General features: G+C 48.5%; 1 protein-coding gene across 1 annotated transcript; it reads right to left on the bottom strand.

Annotated features, from left to right (window-relative positions):
- Positions 1–2,256: 2,256 nt before the first annotated feature.
- On the bottom strand, positions 2,257–2,886 carry LOC119397697 (uncharacterized). Its single transcript, XM_037667883.1, has one exon. The coding sequence runs from the start codon at positions 2,884–2,886 to the stop codon at positions 2,257–2,259; it is 630 nt and encodes a 209-aa protein (XP_037523811.1).
- Positions 2,887–21,666: the final 18,780 nt, after the last annotated feature.

The raw sequence follows: 21,666 nt of genomic DNA, 5'->3' as shown, positions 1-21,666 counted from the left end.
AAGGTATATATAGGACAAACTGGGCGCTGCCTAAACGAGCGGTCTAAGAGAACACAGCAATAATGTCCAGGAACGGTAACAACGGTCATCTCGCAACTCACTGCCAAAAGTGCTCCTGCACCCCGAAATTTGAGCAGTGCACAGGCCTATCTCGCCACCGTAATCAATCGGCGAGGCTCGTAGTTGAAGCAAAATATGTTTTAGAATGCGCAGAATCGTGTGTCAGCATAGCTTCATTGACATTATCTAAGAAAGAGATAGCATTTTTTGAGTGCTCAGTAACGTGTAACGCGCAGGCCCTGTGTCACGTGCTTAAGTGTATATAAGTTGACGCCTACCCCCTTTTTCCAATAAACAAGTTGTAAGTTGCGCACTGTGTGTCCCGTCTCTTCTTCGTCCTCGTCTTTCAAGCGCATCCACTTCATCGAGGAGCTCTTGTTTTTGGGTCACGTGATCAGCAAGACTGCAGTGCTCCCAGACCTGCAGAAAACAGCTGCCATCGCCGCTTTCCCGCCACCCACCGACAAGAAAGCCGTGCGCCGATTTCTCGGCTTGTGCGCCTACTACAAACGCTCTGTCAAAGACTTTTCACGGATCGCCGAGCCACTGACGCAGCTCACAAAGACCGACGTCGAATTCAGCTGGCAAACAGCGCAAGTCGAAGCTTTTCATGAACTGATACGACGCCTGCAGACGCCTACGGTACTTGCGCATTTCCACGAATACGCATATATGGAGATTCACATCGATGCAAGCAGCATAGGACTCGACGCCGTCCTTGTGCAGCAGACGGACGGACTGGAAAGGGTTATCGGTTATGCTAGCCGGTCGCTGTCTAAGGCAGAGGCCAACTATTTCACAACAAAAAAGGAGTGCCTCGCCATCATCTGGGCTACGTCAAAATTTCGCCCCTACCTCTAGGGCAGGCCCTTCAAAATTGTGAGCCACCATCACGCCTTTTGTTGGCTAGCTAACTTAAAGGACCCTTAAGGTCCCCTCGCACGGTGGAGCCCTAGACTTCAAAAATTCGACATTACAGTCGTGTACAAGTCCGGAAGGACACACTCCGACGCCGACTGCTTGTCTCGTGCCCCCGTCGACCTACAACCGCCCGACGACGAGGATGATGACAGCTTGTTGGGAGCCATAAGTGCCGACGACTTCGCTGAACGACAGCGAGCCGACCCGGAACTTAAGGTTCTAGTGGAATACCTGGAGGGCAGGACCGTGGTTGTCCCAAAAGTATTCAGGCGAGGATTGGCATCATTTTTATTAAAAACAATGTCCTCGTAAACAAGAACTTCTCTCCGGCCCGAGCCGGCTAATTTATTGTTGTACCTACGGGACTGCGACCAGAAATGCTGCATGCCCTGCACGATGACCCGACGGCTGGACACCTAGGATTTTCCCGCACGCTCGCACGAGTACAGGAAACGTACTACTGGCCGCGCCTTGCCGCCGACGTCACTCGCTACGTAAGGACGTGCCGAGTCTGTCAGCAACGGAAGACACCGCCCACAAGACCAGCAGGCTTCCTTAAGCCGATCAAGCCTCCTCGGAGACCATTCCAGCAGATCGGGATGGACCTACTGGGGCCGTTCCCAACGTCGACTTGCGGAAATAAATGGATCGTCGTCGCTACCGACTACCTCACCCGCTACGCCGATACAAAAGCCCTGCCCAAAGGCAGTGCCGCTGAGGTAGCCACGTTCTTCGTTGAGAAGGGTGTCGACTTGGGCTTGTTGGTTTGTCATACTCGTAAACTGTTGCGCGGAAACACGTAGGCGGGGAACACACAAAAAAAGACACACACGCGCTCTGTGTGTGTCTTTCTTTGTGTTCCCCGTCTACTTCTTTCCGCGCAACAGTTTACTTCGTTGAGAGCGTAGGCTTATGCCGCAGGAGCAAAGGAAAGACACGCCTGAACGATAATCGATGCCAGCAAGGAACGTGAGCCGTGGCTTCACGTGCCACGGCTTAGCGCATTCTTCATTTTCTTCTCTCGCCATCGCGCGCTCTCTTGTTTGCCCGCCGCCCGAACGAGGGCGCTACAGGGCCCCCCGTGTAGACTGGAAGTTGGAATGTGACATGCCGTTTGTGGTAGTCCAACGGAAGGTCAGGCGTAGATGAGAGGTTTTCTATGGCGGTCTCCAGGTACGCCGTCCTAAGTCGGTCCAAGCTGACTGTCTCTTCACGGCCGTTCTGAAGAAGAGTGGCAGTTTTAGGGGTGCGGTTAAGGACGCGGATTGGTCCGTGCTAGGCTGGTGTCAAAGGTGTTCTGACCGCGTCGTGGCGCACGAAAACATGTGTTGCAGTGGCCAGATCAGGGTGGACGAATATGGCCTCGTGTTCGGAAAGTCTGGGTGGAGTGGTACGGAGGTCTTGAACGCAGTCGAGGAGGCGTTGTAGGAATTGCTGTGGCTGGTCTGGTAGCTTCTTTGACCTGAAGAAGTCTCCCGGAAGCCGTAGAGAAGTGCCATGCACCAGCTCTGCTGTTGAGCACTGCAGGTCTGCCCGGATGACAGCTCGTAAACACAAGAGCACCAGTGGCAAGGCATCAACCCAGGTCGCTCTATAGACGCGGACGCGTTCTGAAGGCATGAATCGCTCCAGCACCTTGGTTTTAAGGTGCTGATATGGCGTAGTGTCCGAGGGGTTGGAGAGGACGTCGGAGAGCTCGCTGGCAACATCAGGAGGAAGAACTGAGGCTACGTGGTAGTAGCGTGTCGTTTCCGAGGCATTGCGGTACAGGAAGAATTGCGCCTTGACCTGGTGAAGCCAAACTTGCGGGTCCTGTGGCCAGAAAGATGGGAGACGCAGTTGCACGGCCGAGACGTCCTGCAGACGTGAGGCTTGATCAGTTGAGGGTGCATTCGAGTCAGTCATTGTCTTCGTCCTAGGTCACCACTTGTAGGCTTATGCCACAGGAGCGAAGGAAAGACGCGCCTGAACGATAATCGATGCCAGCAAGGAACGTGAACCGTGGCTTTACGTGCCACGGCCTAGCGAATTCTTTATTTCTTCTCTCGCCATCGCGCGCTCTCCTGTTTGCGCGCCGCCCGAACGAGGGCGCTACAAGAGCATCGTCCTTCGACACGGCGCCCAGAGGTCCTCATCACCGACAGAGGTACGGCGTTTATGGTTGGCCTAACTCAAGGGATCTTCGAATACAGCCACACAAGCCACCATCGGACCACCGCGTACCGCCCACAGACCAACGGCTGGCCAAGCGTCTAAATAAGACCATCGCCGACATGCTGGCCATGTACGTCGACGTCGACCACAAGACGTGGGACGCCATCCTTCCGTACGTGACATTCGCGTACAACACGGCCGTACAAGAAACGACGCAGATGACGCCATACAAGTTGGTCTACGGACGGAGCCCCGGCAACGACGCCTCGACGCCATGTTACCAACGAGACCGACGAGGCAAACTTCGACGTGACCACCTACCTAGAGCGCGTCGAAGAAGCACGACAGCTCGCCCGCCTACGGATCAAGAACCAGCAGACGACTGACAGTCGCTGCTACAACCTTCGACGACGCTACATGGATTACCGACCCGGTAACCGTGTATGGGTATGGACAGCAATTAGTGAGAAGCTTCTCGACGATATTTCGGACCGTGCAAGGTACTACGACGCCTCGGCGCACTCGACTACGAGGTTGTCCCTGACGGCATTACGAACTCTCAGCGGCGCTGTGCGCGACCTGAAGTTCGTCCATGTCGTGCGCCTCAAGCCGTATTACGCGCGTTAGTGAATCTGAGGACGTTACTTTTGCTTTATCATTGTACTATCTTGCTTGTGCCTATTGTTTATTGTACTTTCTTGCTTATTGTTGTTATCTATTGTTGCATACATTGACCCCCCCCCTCCGTGTTCTGTTTTAAACTTTTTCAGAGGCGGGCATTGCCACGTGCGTTTCTTATTATAACTTTTCCTGTATTCGGTTTTCGCCCGCAAGGACTGTCAGCAACACTCAGCGCAAACCGCGCCTCATTGTTCGAGACACTTCGTAATTATTGTAGATGGTTTGTTAAGATTGCGAGCAAGACGCGAACATTCTAGCTTATTCTAAGCTTGCGCGACAACCAGCGATAACGCTGGAAATGCCGACGCGCTTCACCGCTTGTCAGTTGATCGACGGCCGACGCTCTGTTCGCCGCTATCAGTGCATACCGTGCGTATTGCTGTAAATTAACCTTCCGTTTCTCGGCCACAAGTTCGGCCAAATAAAGAGTTTCATCTTGGACACGTCGCCTGCGGTCTTCGTCGACGTCATGACCACGTGACAATATATTCATATTATTGTGCTCATATATTCCTTAAAGGCAAGGCTGTCAGGGGCTCGCCATATTTACTACAAATAGGACCTTCATTGCCGGTCAACAGGGAAGAGTGTGTGCCGTATGTGAGACCTATTTTAAGGCGACAGAAAATAACCTCAGTAAGTCGTACTTTGCTTAATAACGGCCAGTTTTGCAGCTGCGGCTTTATGATGTGGAGCTTATTAAACGTCTTACTATCGCACAGGCATTGCCAATAGCCCCTAAGTTTTTTTTGCGAAAGAAATGTTTCAAGTCTAAGGCTGGTAGAACTACTGAAGAATTTCTACTTTTTGTTGCTGTCGATACTGCGATTTGGTCTGCAGCCACGTTTCCCTTGATGCCTCTATGACCTGGTACCTAACATATTGTTACATGCTGCTTAGCCATATACACCGTACAAAGAGTGCATAAAGCTCATTCAAGACACTGTTTTTGCTTTTAAGAAGGCGCAATAGCGATTTTACAACACTTAATGTATGAGTAAATATAACACGTTTATGTACCTTTGTTGGTTTTATATGTTTAATAGCCAATGGTACAGCATGCGCCTCAGTCCTAAGTGTACTCGTTTCGGTGTGGAGAACGGCTGATTCGGAAAACGACCGTCCAAGTGCTGCATAGGCTGCTCCCGTATAAGACTTTGATGCGTCCGTGTAGCATTCCGGGCATGAGTGTCAGCTTGAAGTTCTCGAAAGTAAATTTGAATGTGTGTCTCTGGGGCATGCTTTCAGATTTACATAAACGATATGTCACAATCGACTAGGCGCCAGTACCATGGTGACAGCAGTTTTGCTGGTGACAATAAATGGTGTTCTAAAATTGGGACGTTCATTTCTTCAGCAAGGCTTCTCACACGCAGTGAGAACGGCTCTCTAACAGAATGTAAGGGATGATGTGTCATTTTTGGTAGAGTAGCAGATACGTTCTGACATGGAGTTGAATTTCAGGAAGTACGTGAAACTGGTGTATGCCCTTTGTAGCTGGAGTCACCATTCGTTTGATTCTGCATGCAGACTTTGTACTGAACTTGTTCTAAAGGTACCGGTTGCGAGGCGGATACCTAGATGGTAAACAGGGTCTAGCAATTTGAAGGCAGTCCGTGCAGGAGAGTTGTAAACTATAGCACCGTAGTCTCAAAGCAATGAAATAAGACTTTTGCTCAGGTTCATCAGACATTTTCTGTCACTGCTCCATGTTGTGTGTGCAAGAAGCTTTACCCCCGTATTCTAGAACGTCCCTTCACCCAACGCTTCACCTTGACTTGAGAAATTCGATGGGAGCACCGTCTCTAGGCAGAGCAAGTAACTGCGTATCAGCGATAATATGCAGCAATTCTTGAGAAGCGCGGCATCATTTTCAGTCGAGCAGCGGCACTGCGCTCAACTCGCTCAAGTGAAGGACGACTTCGAGTCGAGGCTTGTTTGAGAATACGGAGGTTAGTATGTTCATCATCGTCCGACACCTCGCTTCTAAGTGTTTCAAGTGAGGAATGAAAGTCAGCTTTCAGTCGAGTATGAGGCCGAGAAATTTGTGTTCAGAGACTGCAGGTATGGTACTTCCACAGACTTCAACTGTAGGGTCCGGTACAATCCCTCTCTTATTTGTGAAGAGAACAAATGTGCTTTTCTGTGGGCTCAGCCTAAAGCCATTCTGACCAGCCCATTTAGCTACTCTATTTAGGCAAATTTGGACGCCTCGTTCCAAATAGGAAGAATGCACGACTTGAAACCTATCTGCACGTCAACTACATATAACATGATGGGTGGAATGACTGTTTAGGGAGCTCATTTTCACAATAAACAGCGTGCAACTAAGCGCACCACCTTGCAGAACACGAGCCTCTTGGGTGAAAGCCCTGGACAAGGCGGTAGCAACTCTCACATGAAAGGTGCGGTTAGTGAGGTAGCTTTCAATTGTGTTCAGCATGTTGCCACGAACACCCATCGCGGAAAGGTCTTGGACAATACCATAACGCCATGTCGTGTCATACGCTTTGTCTAGATCTAAGAATACGGAGAGAAAAAATTGTTTTGTACGAAGGCATCCGGGATGCTGGCCTCGATTCGAACAAAGTGATCTATCGTTGCCTTGTCCCTGAAGCTGCATTGAAGAAGATCTCATAGTTTGTTGCATTCTAAAAAACAGATTAGGCGCCGGTCCATCACAATTGTGAAGGAAAAACAGCGCTAAAATGGACGAGGACTAAGGAAGAAACACACGACACAGGCGCTGAACTCGCAACAGAAATTTATTGGAAGACGCACGCACACATATATACAACAGCTGACTTGGTCACACGACACTCCATATCGTCTGCGCAGCAGAGGGAATCAAATCTACACAACTGAGAACTCATGACGATTCTTTACATTTGTAAGAACATCCGATAAAGAGAAGAACAAGCCATCTATATAAAAACCTGCATATCAGTCCACAAAAATTCAACGCGGCAGCATTGAATTCAGGTATCTAACTTCTTTCTCACCAAGGACAACCAACGGTTTACTCACGCACCCTTCCCCTTCCCTTTCAATGTAAAATGCTTCCATCACCTCCTTAGTGCACTTGTCCCGATGACGAAACAAACACGTGGTTTCCTGCGCCATGGGCTGGCAGCCAGACTCTCTACAATGAGCCGACAAATGTAACCTCCGGAAGCCGTTAACGATGATAGGTGTTCCTTATAAACGCACCGCCCGGATTGTCCTATAGGGAACCCAAGCTCAAGTTTGGATGGATGGATGCTATGAGCGTCCCTTTATAACGGGGCGGTGACATGTCTGCCACCATGCTCGAAGAAAAAGGAAAAACTTCTTGTTTCATGCTGGCCTAATACCTTGTCTACATTGATTAAATCTATCTTATTATACCAAAAATATTTATAAATTCACGGTCTATCTCTCTGCCTCTTAAGGCAGAATGACCTTATTCCCCCCCCCCCCTATTATTTATTTTTGTACTTTATCTCTACTCTTCTGCCACCAATACTCTAACCGTCTCTACTTATTCTATCGCGGACGTGTTCAGCTTTCCATTGTTGTCCCTAAACCCAAGGCTTCCTGTAGACTCGTGCCCACACGTATACCTGGGGAATATCGCCACATTCAATCAGTACATGTTCCATCGTTCCCTAGTTCCTCCGCAGCATGTACAGTGTTCGTCTTCGTTACTGAATCTCGCTTTTATAGCTTCGCGTTCTAACCGCAAACGCGCTGTCGTCGCGTTTGCGGCGCGACGACAGCGCCACTCTGCGGCTCTGGAGGGAAGCTCTGGTGCAACAGAGTGCATGCGCGGCCAGCTCAATCTGTTGTCAGCAGCGGGAACACGCGCGCGCGCGCGTGCTCAGTCGGTGCGGGGAACTGGGGCGCCGTGCCGACAGCTTGCCACGCTGAACCGAGGGGCTTGCAGTTCGAAGCTGCATTTCCACGTTGGCAGAAGCGACCCCTGCGGAAGCGCAAGCGAGGTCCGAAGTATTACTGTGTCGTGGCCTGCCACAACAGTGCAGGTGATCGCTCCGCCTGGTACCAATCATCGCAGCTGTTACGTGCAGAGCACGTTCGCTCCGCTTCTGCATCTGGAACAAAATCTGCCCCCTGATATTCTGGCCTGTTCGGAGGTCTTCCGCCTTCGGCAGGACATGGAGTCCGTTTTTGCAAGCTAATACGGGCTGAACTACATAGACAGCGGCGCCTTTCAAGGACCACTTATGGTTTGCAGCTGCGAGCCTCGAATCCTAACAGAGACTCGGGGGAGTTATGCCGTCAGTTTGGTCGCTTACTGGATCGGACAACTGAGCATCTGCGGCAACTCACCCTCCCATGTGTTCGTTCGCTTGTTCCGAAGAAACCGTCTTCGAAAAGAAACCATGTTCACCTACTTGGTGGAGCCACCGTTCCAAGAGAGGTGCACGACGTTCTAGCTCGTGGTCCCAAGTGCGCTTTTGAACGAAACCGATCTGCCCCAGAGCTTCTAAGCTTGGTTAGGCAAGTGTCTCGACTCGTTCCTAAGGCTGAAGTAGAACGTGGCGCTTCCGAGGGAGCGGACGTGTTGTCTCGTCACAAGCCGGCCAACATGAGACTGCCTCTGGAAAAGACAGTGACCTTCCTCAAAGACAGTGGCCTTTTCCTTCTCCCTGCCGACAAGGAAGGAGGCTTTGTGGTTTCTACCTAAAGGCGAGTGCCTGACCAAGGCCCAAGAAGCCGTCGGTTCATCATTCGATAAGTGCAGCAACGTGTGCCTAAACAAGCTAAGAAGAGAGCCAAAAAAACTGTGTGAACGCCTAAATCTTGACAAGTTACGCAGTACGATGGAGAGCAACAAACACTTGTGTTTAGAAATGTTTTTCTCTGACAAAACCCATAAATTCGGTTCTCCATTTTGTGTCATTGTCTCTGAGATAGGCACCTTGGCACAAGTCTGTTGCTTCCTTTTTACAAAAGCAGCTAAAGCTCCTAGCTATTGTCGACCCTTTTTTGGTAAAGAATGCGGAACCAGTGGTGAAGTTTGTAAAGGATATCTGTGACACAGCCCTTAGTAGGTTTTTCTATTGACATAAAAGACTTATATTATGCCATACCTCATGAAGACTTGATCAGTTGTATCAAGGACTGCATTGGCCAGCATGGAGCTGCAAAATTCCAAAACGCCAGTAGCATGTCAACTGCCGACTTCATCGAGGTGCTTTCCTTTTACCTGAAATCGACCTACGCAGAATGGAATGGTTCGTTTTTCATTAAAAAGAATGGTATATGTATAGGTTCGTCTATTCCACCGATCCTCAGTGATCTTTTTCTGGCTATGCACGACAGAGTTTTGAACGAGTTCTTTCACGATAGCATTGTGAAGCGTGTGTTCAGATTTGTCGATGATTACCTTGTAATTCTCGACTGCCGTCTGGAAGCCATCCATTTGGAGGCTCCAATTATTCTTTCTCCGTTTTCAAGTGTTTTAAACCCTTTGATTGTCAACCACGAACTGCCATCCAATGTTTTCATCAGATTTTTAGAATGTAGATTATATTTTACCAGCAATCATGTTTGCTGGGCATCTCAGTCTCCGGCTAACAAACCAATCATTCTCTTCGATTCAGCCCACTCGAAGTTGGTTAAGCGTACCATCATACATTGGTGCTTCACCAGTGCTATCGAGAAATAGTGCCAGCACAAGCTAAAAAATAGCTTTTTGAACCAGAAGTGCCGTCTTGTACAGGCTCGGTACCCGATAACCCTCCTATCCTCAGTGGCAGAAACAATGTTAAGGACAGATAATACTCGCGCAAGAGACAAAGGTAAAAAAGTCACAGTTTCGCCGCAACGGCGAAGCAATGAATGCGATAGCAACAAATTTGAATGTAACGCGAAGAACGGAAAGCAGCTCGAAATTGCCAGCGCGTCGCTCGAGGCCAAGGGACGCACGAAAAGAACGCACACGGGACGAGCGCGAACTCTCAAGCGTCACAGCTCGATACTTCAAGAACACTGCTGAAACATAAAGCAGGACGCATGAAACGAATGAACAGGTGCACACAGGACGAGCGCGAACTAAATGTCGCAGTTGTTACTTATTTCTGTTTGAAAAGCGCGCTCCTTTCGCAAACGCGGCCGCTGCAGCGAGGGAAGTGACCTTCGTACGCTCTGTGACTTCAGCACGGACATCGCGGGGAAAGCACAAGACATACAACCCCCACGCCCGTCGCGCTCCTCGCGCCATGTCACTGTTAATGAAGAAACGCTTATAAGCGCCTGCCCTCTCTGAGTCCGTCTAGCGGTAAAGAATGTGTATATAACGCTCGCCGTTAGCTACCTGGAGGATCTGCGTTTCGTAGCGTAGTGGTTAGCGTCACGCGCTGCGGAGCGAAAGGTCCCTGGTTCGATTCCGCGCTTCGGAAGCATTTTTCTGAATTACTTTTTCTTTGGGGCTTTTATATATATATACATACATATACGCTGCATGACGGCGGCGACGGGGACGGACAAAAACCAGCCGAGAGTGTCGATATAATTGATATCGCAATAAAAGTGTGCGGTCATTCCCTACGTACATGGCATCTCCCACAACCTGAGAAAGATAGGCAGCAGAAATGGGATACACGTTCTGTTTTCAGCTCCTGACCGCTTGTCAGGTCTTTGCAAACGAGTGAATCAGATGGGTCGGACGAAGGTTGGCTGCACCACTAATCATCGCGACAAATTCGTGTCATGTACTGATTGAGCCGTTCATTCCAATCCCTTGTCTTCCAGACGCACTTACGTCGGCCAGACCGGCGGATGCCTTAACAAAACATTGTTAGAAAATAGATACAATCTTACCGTGCGAATTTCACGATACCTGGGCATCCACTGCCGCGATTGTGAATGCACGCCCCAGTTCAACAACACGAAAGCATTACGCAGGTCTAGCGATAGGAGAAATCATGGAGGCCCAAAATATCGTGAAATTACAGGACAGCTGCGTAAGCGCCCTATCAATAGCCCTTTTAGATAAAGAGCTAGCCTTCCTATCGGGGGCTATATAATCATGGCCCCACTGGCTAACTGCTTTGAGTGTCCTATCAAGCCTTGCTTCTTTTGCTGTGCCTCTCTTCGTATGGGTTGTTTTGTTGATACGTGCAATTTATTTTCGTGGAGTATGAGCAATAAACCTCAGTTGTTATTGACGAGGGTAGCGATACGGGCTTGTTGGTCTGTAACACAGCAGCAAGTTGGGCTAGTTGGTTGATGTTCATTCTTCAAAGGTATACTGCGCTTGTTGGTCTGTCATTGTTCTTGCTAGCGCCAGTGTGTGTGTCTTCTTCCCTTCGTCCTTGTCTTTTCGCGCCCACATCCAAGAACTCAGTTGTTAGTCAGCGCCTGTGTCTGTGCATTTTCTTGCGTCTGTCGTACTCGTCTCTATAGTATACGCGCTGTATTCGCCTCGGCACAACAGTGCAGACAACACCAAGGCACGCGATTCACGTGTGAAACTGTATCGGTTCTCGCGCATGTGGCACGGGAAATAAAGGCGGCAAGCGTGGATAGCTGATAGCGCGTTCTCGCCTTCTATTTTGGCTGTCTGAGTTCACCGCTTTCATTCGTTTCAACTACATGAATCAGTACGTAACTCGGCGCATGCACGCAGCGACTGCAGTAATGATTACTCGCTGTCTTCTCGCATTGTGAAAGTCTAGTTACGGTTGTAGGTGAAACAACACTGTTTTTATTCCCCGTGTTCGTGAGACCTACTCGTCGTTGTTGAACGTTCACACTCGCGTTATACCAAGCGTTGCACAGTTGGTTGAATTCAATTGAACTCGGCACATTGTCAGAAGTTCGGCGCCTGCAATTCACGCGTCGGGAAGGCTGCTTTATCACGCCGGAACGGACGTCTGTGCATTTTCAGCAAGCTTTGACATCGTTCTGCAGCTTTGCTTTGTTTTTGTCACTTTATTAGTGCGATATATATTTAAGCCGCTAAATATAACTGGCACTTAATACATGCTTTGCAATTGCAACCTTGAAGTAACCACTGTGCGATTTTCTAGCCGCGTTCGGGCAGCAGGTTTTATACGCCTGTCAAGTCGATATCATAAAAAGAGACTGCAAGCATGACGCGAGAGCCGAAAAAACGAGGCAAGCAGTTCATCTAGCTTAACAGTGGTTAAAGCTCAGCTAGCTGCCTCGCGTCTTAATCGGCAGGCGACTCTCCAGCGGCACGGAGGACTTGACTCTAACCTTCTCAGGAAACAGTGCCATGGCCGTATAATTTCTTTTCTTCGCACGCCGCAAACGTTTGTTCACGAAAGTGCACGGCTGCTACTGCAAGCATGCCATATCAAAACAGCAATCATATGACTCGTAGTCCGCGCCGCAGGACATCGATAGCGTGCACGGCTTCGTTTCGGAGTGCACGTAGACCATTACGCATATTTAACATGACAGAATGAGACTTACCTCGAGGTATACGTCCTACACGGTGTAATCGCGACTTGGAAAATGCATTTCGCTTTGAGTCGGGCGACGTTGTCGTCGATCGTCTGCTCTGCACCATAAATGTGATTGACGGGTCTTTCTCCTTTTATCAAGTTCGCTTTTCGGAAGTGCCAGTCAAGCTTGAAGATCATTTTGCAGCCACACTGCAAGCGGTACATTATGAGACGCCGCAAGTGCACCGCGGGAGCTCTGTACGTGCACGGAAGCAAGCGGCAGCGCGTTGGAGAGAAGGGAAAACGCGCGTTGCTGGCACCCAGTTTGTATTTTTATGCCAGAGATGGCGCTGCCTGTCAAGAGCAGCAGCGCCGCTAAGCGTTGCTTGGGGAGCCTATATACACCCTCCCGCATGATAATGGCACCCGATAAACAACACAAGATTTACACTGATCATATCTATTGTTCTTCTTGTCCGGACAGAAAGTACATGTTTTGCGCAACTCTGAAGTTCTGCCATGCAAGCGGGGGCAAATCGAGGACATCTTGTTAGCAGCAGACGTTAAAACACGCACCCCATACCTACATGCCGCATTCTTCAATCCATGGGAAACCGTATGCACGTAGGGGGCCACAACCGGCCTTTTTTCATTGCGCACGCTTTCTTTTTTTCCTACGTGTGTGATTCCCTCCTTTGACCCACTTGATTAGATTTTGACAGCCTCTTAAGATTTCCGCATCAGGGTAGCCCATCGACTTAAGCCTTTCAACTTGGCTCATGAAACTTTCTTTTAACGCATGCGTGCACGTTTTCTGGAGCGCAGCTCGCAACGCAGCATTAATAATGCTGGACTTAACTATCTTGGAATGGCCTGAGGTAAACGGCAAGATACCCTTTATGGATCGGGGCTTATAGAGCCAACACCTACGTTCTTCATGAAAATGCAGTCTGATATCGAGGAACTGAAGCTCTCTTTTTTTCCGCCAGCTGAAAGGTAATCTTCAGCCCATGAGCAGAATCCTTAAAAAAGGATACTATATCTGCTGTCTTGCTAGGCTGATTATCTATTTTACTGATGGTCAAAAAATCATCGACATAACGGAAAACACGGCAGGTCAGGTCCCGTAACTTCTCGGCGACAGACCTGTCAACTTCACCCCACAAAATATGACTTAAAACTGGTGCCGCCTTCGATCCAATACAAACCCCCAATTTTTGGACAAAACATTCTCCCTTTCCATTGCACAAATATTGACTACAGGTAAAATACCAACAATTCTAGAAAGCTTTCCAAGGAAATGCCACAACTGTTGACAAACTTAGCTTCATTATTATCCTCAACAATGCAAGATTTAACACTCTGCAAAAGTTCACTGTGCGGTAAGGAGTAAAACATGTCCTCAATGTCGATACTGAAAGCCGTACATGAACCCGGGTTGCTTGTCCTGAGAAAATCCACTACACCTTACCAGTTCTTAACTGAAAAAGGATCGAATACATTGAGGGCTTCTAGGTGCGTCTGCAAGTATGCCGATATTTCAGATAGCCAAGTCCCTTTTTCCGAAATGATGGCCCTGAACGGGGAATCCAGTTTATGGGTTTTTACTGAGAAGAAAACCTGCAGGTTTGATTGTTTTGCCCTTTTTACTCGACTAACGAGACTGCACAGGTTCCTATCTTGCAGCATAGCGATCGCCCGCTGTTTCACCTTCCCTGTTTTAACATCAACTCTTTTTGAAATTCTTCAAAACAGCTGATTCAGCCCTTTCCTTAAAAAAGCCCTCTCTCATGACCACAAACATTCCTTCCTTATCTGACAGGCATACCCTAAGTCTATTTCCCTCCAAAAAAATCTACGACACACTTGCCCGGCGAAGGCCTTCGTCTAGCCAACGACGTCTGAGCGCACACATCAACACAATCAGACACGCATCTTACTTGCTCACCTTGTGGCACATACCGGGAAATGTTCCTTGAAAAAGCAACCTTTTCCGCCGGTGGAACATTCGGTTTAAAAGCGAACTTGGGTCCCAGGCTCAATACCTTGTGTACGTCCTCCGGGATAGAGCAATCACCAAGAAGGCGCACTTCCCCTTGAGTCGGGCTTTTCTTCTTCCTGGTCGGAAGCGTTGGCCACACTGTGTTCCAAAGTAACTCGTTTATTATCTTGGTCGTCACCTGCCATTCTTGCAGGCGGCGCTGATGTCTGTATGTTGGCTCACTGGAGCAGGTTACCACCAAACAGTCTTGGAAAAATCATACCTGGCTCCACAACTCGGAGCACATATTGTGACACATCCTTCTGGCGTGGCTTACGGAAGCCTTGAGGAAACCGCACATCCCTTCTAGATCCGGCGGGCAAAGGCCCTATTTGATATACCGAGAGCAAACCCTTGCTCTACGTACGCAAATGGCTATGGAAGAAACCAAGGTGGCCGGGTCTTCATGAAGAAAGTAGGGATAGAGAGCAGAGCCCGATGCACAAGAAATAAACTGCACTTGAAGAGAAACTTGGGCTAGTTGGGGATTCATCATTGTGAAGGAAAAAAGAGCGCTAGAAATGTACGAGGACTAAGCAAGCGCCTGTGTCGTGTTTTTTTCCTTAGTCCTCGTCCATTTTTAGCGCTGTTTTTCCTTCACAATGATGAATCACCTACTAGCCCAAGTTTCTCTTCTAGTGCGGTCCATCATTTCTTTGAACAACTTGCACAGGCAGCTTGTTAGAGCAATAGGTCCATAACTGCTGACTGAGGATGGATCCTTTCCCTGTGGGGGATGAGCACCCGGCGTAAATCACGAGGGGATCAGGAGGTCCTGACCCCCCTTGTGTTCAGGCTGGGGGGACACCCCTTGCATTGTCCCCCCTTGAGATTTATTTTAATGCGCCATATAATTCAATTTCTGGAGCGTTAAATATAGTTTTTTTTGTTAATGCATGTTTATTTTGTAGCTTCGGTAGGCCTGTACGTGTTCGATACCCTTCAGCTGTGTGAAACTATTGAAATCGCAACTGCCGCTTGACCGCTTTCGGAAATACATGAGCTGGAAACGTATGCTCGTTTTTTATAATTTTGTTTCAAGGCACGATTTTAATTTTTTATATAAACAAAAATAAGAACAAAAGGGCCGCCATGGCAAGATGTGTGTCCCATAGAGTTTCTCACAATAATACCGAGAGGGAAATCTGGCGCTAGTAAGCTGTTGTATGCATGGAAATGACGGTATATGTGCGCTTCAGACTTGGCTCGGATTGCTATTGTTCACGAAGAGCCCGGACTCTTCGAAGACGCGTCTGGCTTCAACGAGTTCCTTGCGTAAGGATGGTTCATTTCGCACTGAAAGAGCACGTAGTAAGCTATTTCTTTTTTATCATTGCACAGAAACGAGTTTTATTTAACTTTGAAAACCTATGCGTTGATATACAATTTACGAAGCGTAAAAAGTAACGAACGACCGCTAAACTTGGAAGGCAGACGACAAGGTCAGCGTTCACTCTGCGACTGCTCGTCGTCTGTTTCTTCCTTTCGACGTTTCGTTATGCCGTACAGGGGAGTGGGCTTTTATTATAGAATATGATACGCGTGAATGGGATCCGTTTATAAAAGTTTTTTTTTTTCAGAGAAGCTTATTTGCGCAGTCGTATCCGCTTTTTAGCGAAAGCCTCGCGCAACACCAGGCAACACAACCTCGCTGGCACGTATACCGTCATTCCCATCGCGGCAACGGCACCCCTTAAAAAATTCGCATTGACGGTGGCGCCAGATTTCCCTCCAGGTATTATTGTGAGAAACTCTATGGTATGTTCCCTTTTATGATTTACCTGGATTTAAGCCACTGGGGATGAGAACGGATTTTTTCCGCGAGGGTGGTATCTTACCAGCCGTCCACATGACATTATAAATGAACAAGACTGTTTTTAGTGTTTCGGGATGCAGATGCTTCACCATTTCCTACATGACACGATCAGCACCTGGTGCCGACTTGTTACTATGCCCGAAGGGAAACCTTTAGTTCAGCTATGGTAAATGAAAAATTGTACGCTTCATGACGTACCTCTGAAAAAGCATCACCCTATGCTTACAACAGAACATGGAACGGAAAAACATGCATACACAAAAAAGAACAATAATAAAAAACGCAAAAAGTGAAGCCCTCCGGTTCGCTAACGAATATAAAACGGTTTAAGGCGTAAGTTCGTAAAGTTCGTGAGAGTTCGTAAAGCCGTCCGCGGACGGCTTCACGAACTCTCACGAACGAACCCGCGGGATCACCTCGTAGTCCAGAGGGCCGAGACATCGAAACACCTTGTATGGGCCGAAGTATCACCGAAGAAATTTTTCGCTAAGTCCACGTCGGCATATCGTTGTCCAGACCCAGACACAGTCGAAGCGTCCCCGAAGATTGCAACAGGGGCTGTCGGTCGTCTGCTGATTCTTGATGCGTAGGCGGCCAGCTGTCGGGCGTCTTCTGCGCTCTGAAGGTAGAACGCAACGTCCAGGTTGTCCTCGTTGACAACATGGCGTCAAGCGAAGTCGAGGGGCTCCTTCGGTAAAGTAGCTTGAACGGCGTCATGTGCGTCGTATCTTGCAATGCCGTGTTGTAAGCGAATGTTATGTACGGAAAGATGGCGTCCCTTGCCAGAGGTGGCCCGCCGTCGGGTCGTCGTGCAGGGCCAGTAGAACATCTGGTCGCAGTGCCGAAGGTACAACGACAAGGCTCGGGCCGACGAGAAGTTCTTTACGAGGACGTGGTTGTGCAAGAACAATGACGCCAATCCTCCCCTGAACACCTGGGGTACAATGGTGGTCTTGCCTTCCAAATCCTCTGCCAGGCATTGGGGATTGCTTCGTTGTTGTTCGGCGAAGTCGTTGGCACTTATGGGTTGGCACCGTCGTCGGCGGGGCAGAAATTTCGAATAGTATCTTTTCGTATGTTTCCGCCTTCCGAACAAACCGCCGTGAATAAGCAACCTCCACTTTGGCGAAGTAGTGGTTGTTCTGCATCGGCAAAACAGCCAAGATAGTTGTTTTTTCTCGGCATTAGCCGTGTTAAAAATTTGTTGCACAACTCGAACGACGTCAAGAAATCTTATGGATAACACAGCTGGAATGATTCGTAATTGGTTCGTTTATGGGGCTTTACGCCCCGACGCGACTCAGAAGACGCCCCAGTAGTGGGCTCGAGATAATCTCGACCACCTGGGTACATAAGTAACCTGAGGGTCTGGCATCGTACAGTAGGCGGCAATCTTGCTTTTCGCCTCCATCAAAATACGATCGTGTTGAACCCGCGTACTAGTGCCGAACACCATAACCACTGTGCCACCGCGGCGTACAATCGGAATCTGCGTAGTGTTGATGTCAGCGTGCTTGCTGCGTGGCGTCATAGCAAGAGATGCTGAGGACGAGTAGTAGGTTTGCGCATTGTTATTCATGTGTTCTGCGCTCCATTTTTTTTTACTTGTAGGTACGCCTGTGCTGAGATAACCTGGCCGATATCTCGTCGTAGGGTTTAGGGAGCTATGAAGGGGCCTGCACAAACATACCTATAACGATACACTGTTGTAGAAGCAGTTACACAGAATATTATGACGATACACTTTCGCTCACGTATGCGGATCAGCTGGCACACACACGCACACATATCAATAAGGCTATCTGCACTACAAAACAAGCTAGCAAGTTGTCAGCCATCATATTGTTGACAGTTGGTAGTCATTGTTTCTCTCCGCCCTCTTCTTACAGCCGCACTGAATTTGCGACATTAAATGTTCGGCTCAGTGTACCGTCACCACCTCGTCCTTTGTATTTGAACGCATATCAGTACGTGACGAAGTAATAGGCCGACATGGAGCGTTGTTGATATCAGGAAAATTCCAAGTTTGCCAAATTTAATTGTTGAGCACGCGTTTCGATGATCGCGGGGTGGCCGTTTCTTTGGGCCGTTCGAAACCCTTTTCAGGTCCCCCAAGAAACCGAAATCGACCAAGCAAAGCAACCAATCCAGATCGCCTGCAAGGCGGCACTCGATATGCCTGAAAACACGAGCACACAGAGCTTTAACTGGCTGAGCGCCCAAACTGAGCCCAGAACGAAAGACTCGACGCCGCACCGAAGGGGCGTTGCGTGTTAACACAACTACATCGTCCGCTAACGCCACAGTTCCACAAGGATGCCATACTCTTGTACCACCGGATCTACGAGCACGAACCTATGTAGAGCCAATCTCTCGTCACAAGCACGCACGCTACCGCGCGACATGGCGACAAGCCCGAGCTGCACCCTTCTCAAAAGACAAGGAGACGCAAACACGTACTACTTCACTGACGCACGCTTATATCCTCGAAGTGAGAATGTGACTCCCAGTGCAGGGTAGTATCGAAGATGCATGTTTCTTAGATACCATCTTAAATAGTCTTTGGTCATCTTGCATCTGTATCGCGATGCGTCTCGCAAGACGAGCATCTCTATCTGTATTTCCGCTACATTAAATAATGTATCGTGTATCTTAGATACAAGATACCGCGATTGCAATACCACTGTATGAAACAACAGACATTGGCTGAATTCCGCTTCGCGAGCTGACACTGCTGCCACTAAGCCACCTGAATAAAACTACTGGCAGTGGCATTCCTTTATCTTTCCGTCAGAGTTCTCCTATGCGACGAGGCCTGCGAGTTCCCATTGTCTCCATTACGCGGTGGCGCTCGCACCGTCTCGACTAAAACAAGCGCGCGAACGCATACTCGACCTTTCGTTTTGTTCATTTTTCTCTCTTTTTGTGTCCATACCATGACGCTACCTCTTACATACTGTCCTGTCACACGTATTCCAATGCGTGCGGCGTCTGTCTTGCAAATTCTGATGCCGCTATGGTGTCGTTATGGAAATTACTCTTGCGCGATGCTTGGTTAGGAAGCCTGAAGAGTGGAAGATTGGGGGTGCTTTGCGTCTCGTGGCATCCACAAATCAGCGACTTGAAGGATCTCGTGAATGTAAGCTTGACTTAGAATAACAGAGAGCTGAGCTAGTTGGTAAGTATTCATTCTAAAAAGACAGGGCGTGCAAACACGGACACAAGAAAGAAGTCAGGAGTGGTGTCCTGACTTCTTTCTTGTGTCCGTGTTTGCACGCCCTGTCTTTTTAGAATAAGCTTGACTTATGTGCGATGAGATTGGCGCGTATGCAATAAGCTTCTCACAGCTGTAACACCTCACACCTAACAGAATATATTGTCACGTGGTCGTGACGTTAAATACGGCTGCTTTGGCGGGTTCAAGGCGAAACTCTTTATTGTGCCCGGAAAATAAAAATACAAGGCGGAAGCAACATACGCTTTCACTGATAGTGGCGAACAGAGTGTCGGCCGTCAGTAATCTGATCATCGCTGGAACGCGTCGTCTTTCATAGGGAACCCAAGCTAAAGTTTGGGCGCGACGCTCGCGCCGCCGACGTTCGACCACATCGCTTCGCTGCCGCCGAATAGTTGTTTCGACGGAAGTTTTCTTATGGGCACAAGTTCGCCCAAATAAAGTTTGTGTTGTTTTAGGTCACCTCGTCTCCGTGCTTACGGACAAAGACCGTCACCTCAACGTGACAATATTTACGGAATGAAAACATTTAGCAGCCATTTTAAAGATTCTAGCAAGGAGATTCGAGAAACATTGTTATACCAAATGATTCGTTTTTCTCATGAGCGTCCCAAAGAGCCGTTTTAGCCTATTTTCCATAGCCACTGAGTTTTCTGTTGTCTGACCTTAACAGTCACGAAACTTGACGCCTAATTGTCTCAGGGGTGCCGCTCGTACAGTGTCTCTAAACCTATTCACTGTGGTTGATGATTTTCTATTTTACTTAGATATATTTGTTTTTTTCTCTTACTAATCACCAACCAATCGCAGCGATTAGGGGCAATAGTGGAAACGCATGCGTGCGCCAGTCTTCCATTATATTACATCGCGAAGGAATGAAACTTTTAAGTAGTTATCTCTAACGTCGAACCCCGCGTGTGCCGCATTGGCATGCCTGCACATGCGCAGATATGTTCTGCCACAGTGCGCCCTTTCAAGCCGCCGTTTGTGCGGCCCTCGTTTCTTGTTTCCACGCTTACCTTCTTTTATAATGAACCAACTAGCTCGACTTTCTAACATTCGAAGATGTAACAAACGAACAGATTTACCTTAGTACAAGACAAGCACTTCTTTGAAGTAGTCTCGTAAACTTGACTGTATTATAAATAAAGATTCCTGTTGCATTGTTCCTGTAACTTCTGTAGTGATGGAGATAATGCCACCACAGTACCGGATGATGATGAACGTGGGTTTCGGCATTGGCTACACGATTCCTCTGCTGCTCTTGCCACTGTTGGCGTACAACATCCACTACTGGGGTTACCTGCAGCTGACCACTGGCCTCTCCGCACTCCTGATGATGCCCTTCTGGTTGTGAGTACATTTTACTATTAAACTGCTTATGGTATACACATATATATAACCGTTAAACTAGCGACCAGCGCAGCAAACCACTGGCCCCAGTAGCTTGCCGATTCGGCCCGCGTGTGCCAGGGCATCTTCTGGCGGCTGACAGTCACCCCTCTTGCTATGTCGCAGTAGAACGAAACTCCCAGTTCAGCGGCATACAGCACGGAAGTTATCGCAATAATGCTCAATAATAGCGCGCATGCACCTGTCGCCAAACAAGTCGTTCACAAATGCTGCCATATTTGCCCGGAGAATTTAGGTACTGCAAATGTTTCTCCATTCCAACTCCAATTTGTGTAGATTTCTCAAGGAATACCCGCAATGCTTGCTCTCGAAAACATATTTGACATCTTACACTTGAGGCATTCAACGATGGAAATGATGTTCATCTGTATGTATTGTTATATTGGATTATATTGGAACTGAAATACAAAACGAGCATAGGCGTGCGCAGGGTTCATGTGGGAGGAGGGGGGGGGGGGAAGCTTCACCGCTACGCCACCCCACCCCCGTTGGGCAACTGGTGCAAAAATGAAGATGAAGTGCTTCTCACAAAGGTCTGTCTATAGCTCAACCTGTCTAGCTCAATCTGTCTATCTATCTATCTAGCCGCCTATGTCTGGGCACTCTCGTGGTCACAAATATTGGTATATACCAAGATTGGCATATACCAAGATTGGCATTGGTATATACCAAGATTGGCATAGGAGGACGTGAGTGTGTTAAGAACACGATTCATCGGTCATGCCATGAATAACGTGGCTCTGTTCACGTGTACATCATAAAGCCTTTTCAACTAGTCCGGCGTGGCACATACCGCATAACACGTCCCGTGGTATAAGGGTATGCACCACGCATGATTTTCTATATCAACCCTAGGACGGCGAGAATAGACTTGAAATTTAAAGTGATAGCGTGAAGGAGCCCTTATTGCAGAAAACCGGGCGCCGGC

This window comes from Rhipicephalus sanguineus, chromosome 1, assembly GCF_013339695.2.
Source record: "Rhipicephalus sanguineus isolate Rsan-2018 chromosome 1, BIME_Rsan_1.4, whole genome shotgun sequence".
NCBI lineage: Eukaryota > Metazoa > Arthropoda > Arachnida > Ixodida > Ixodidae > Rhipicephalus > Rhipicephalus sanguineus.
The sequence above is the reverse complement of the archived record's forward strand: the minus strand, read 5'-3'. Positions and strand labels throughout refer to the sequence as shown.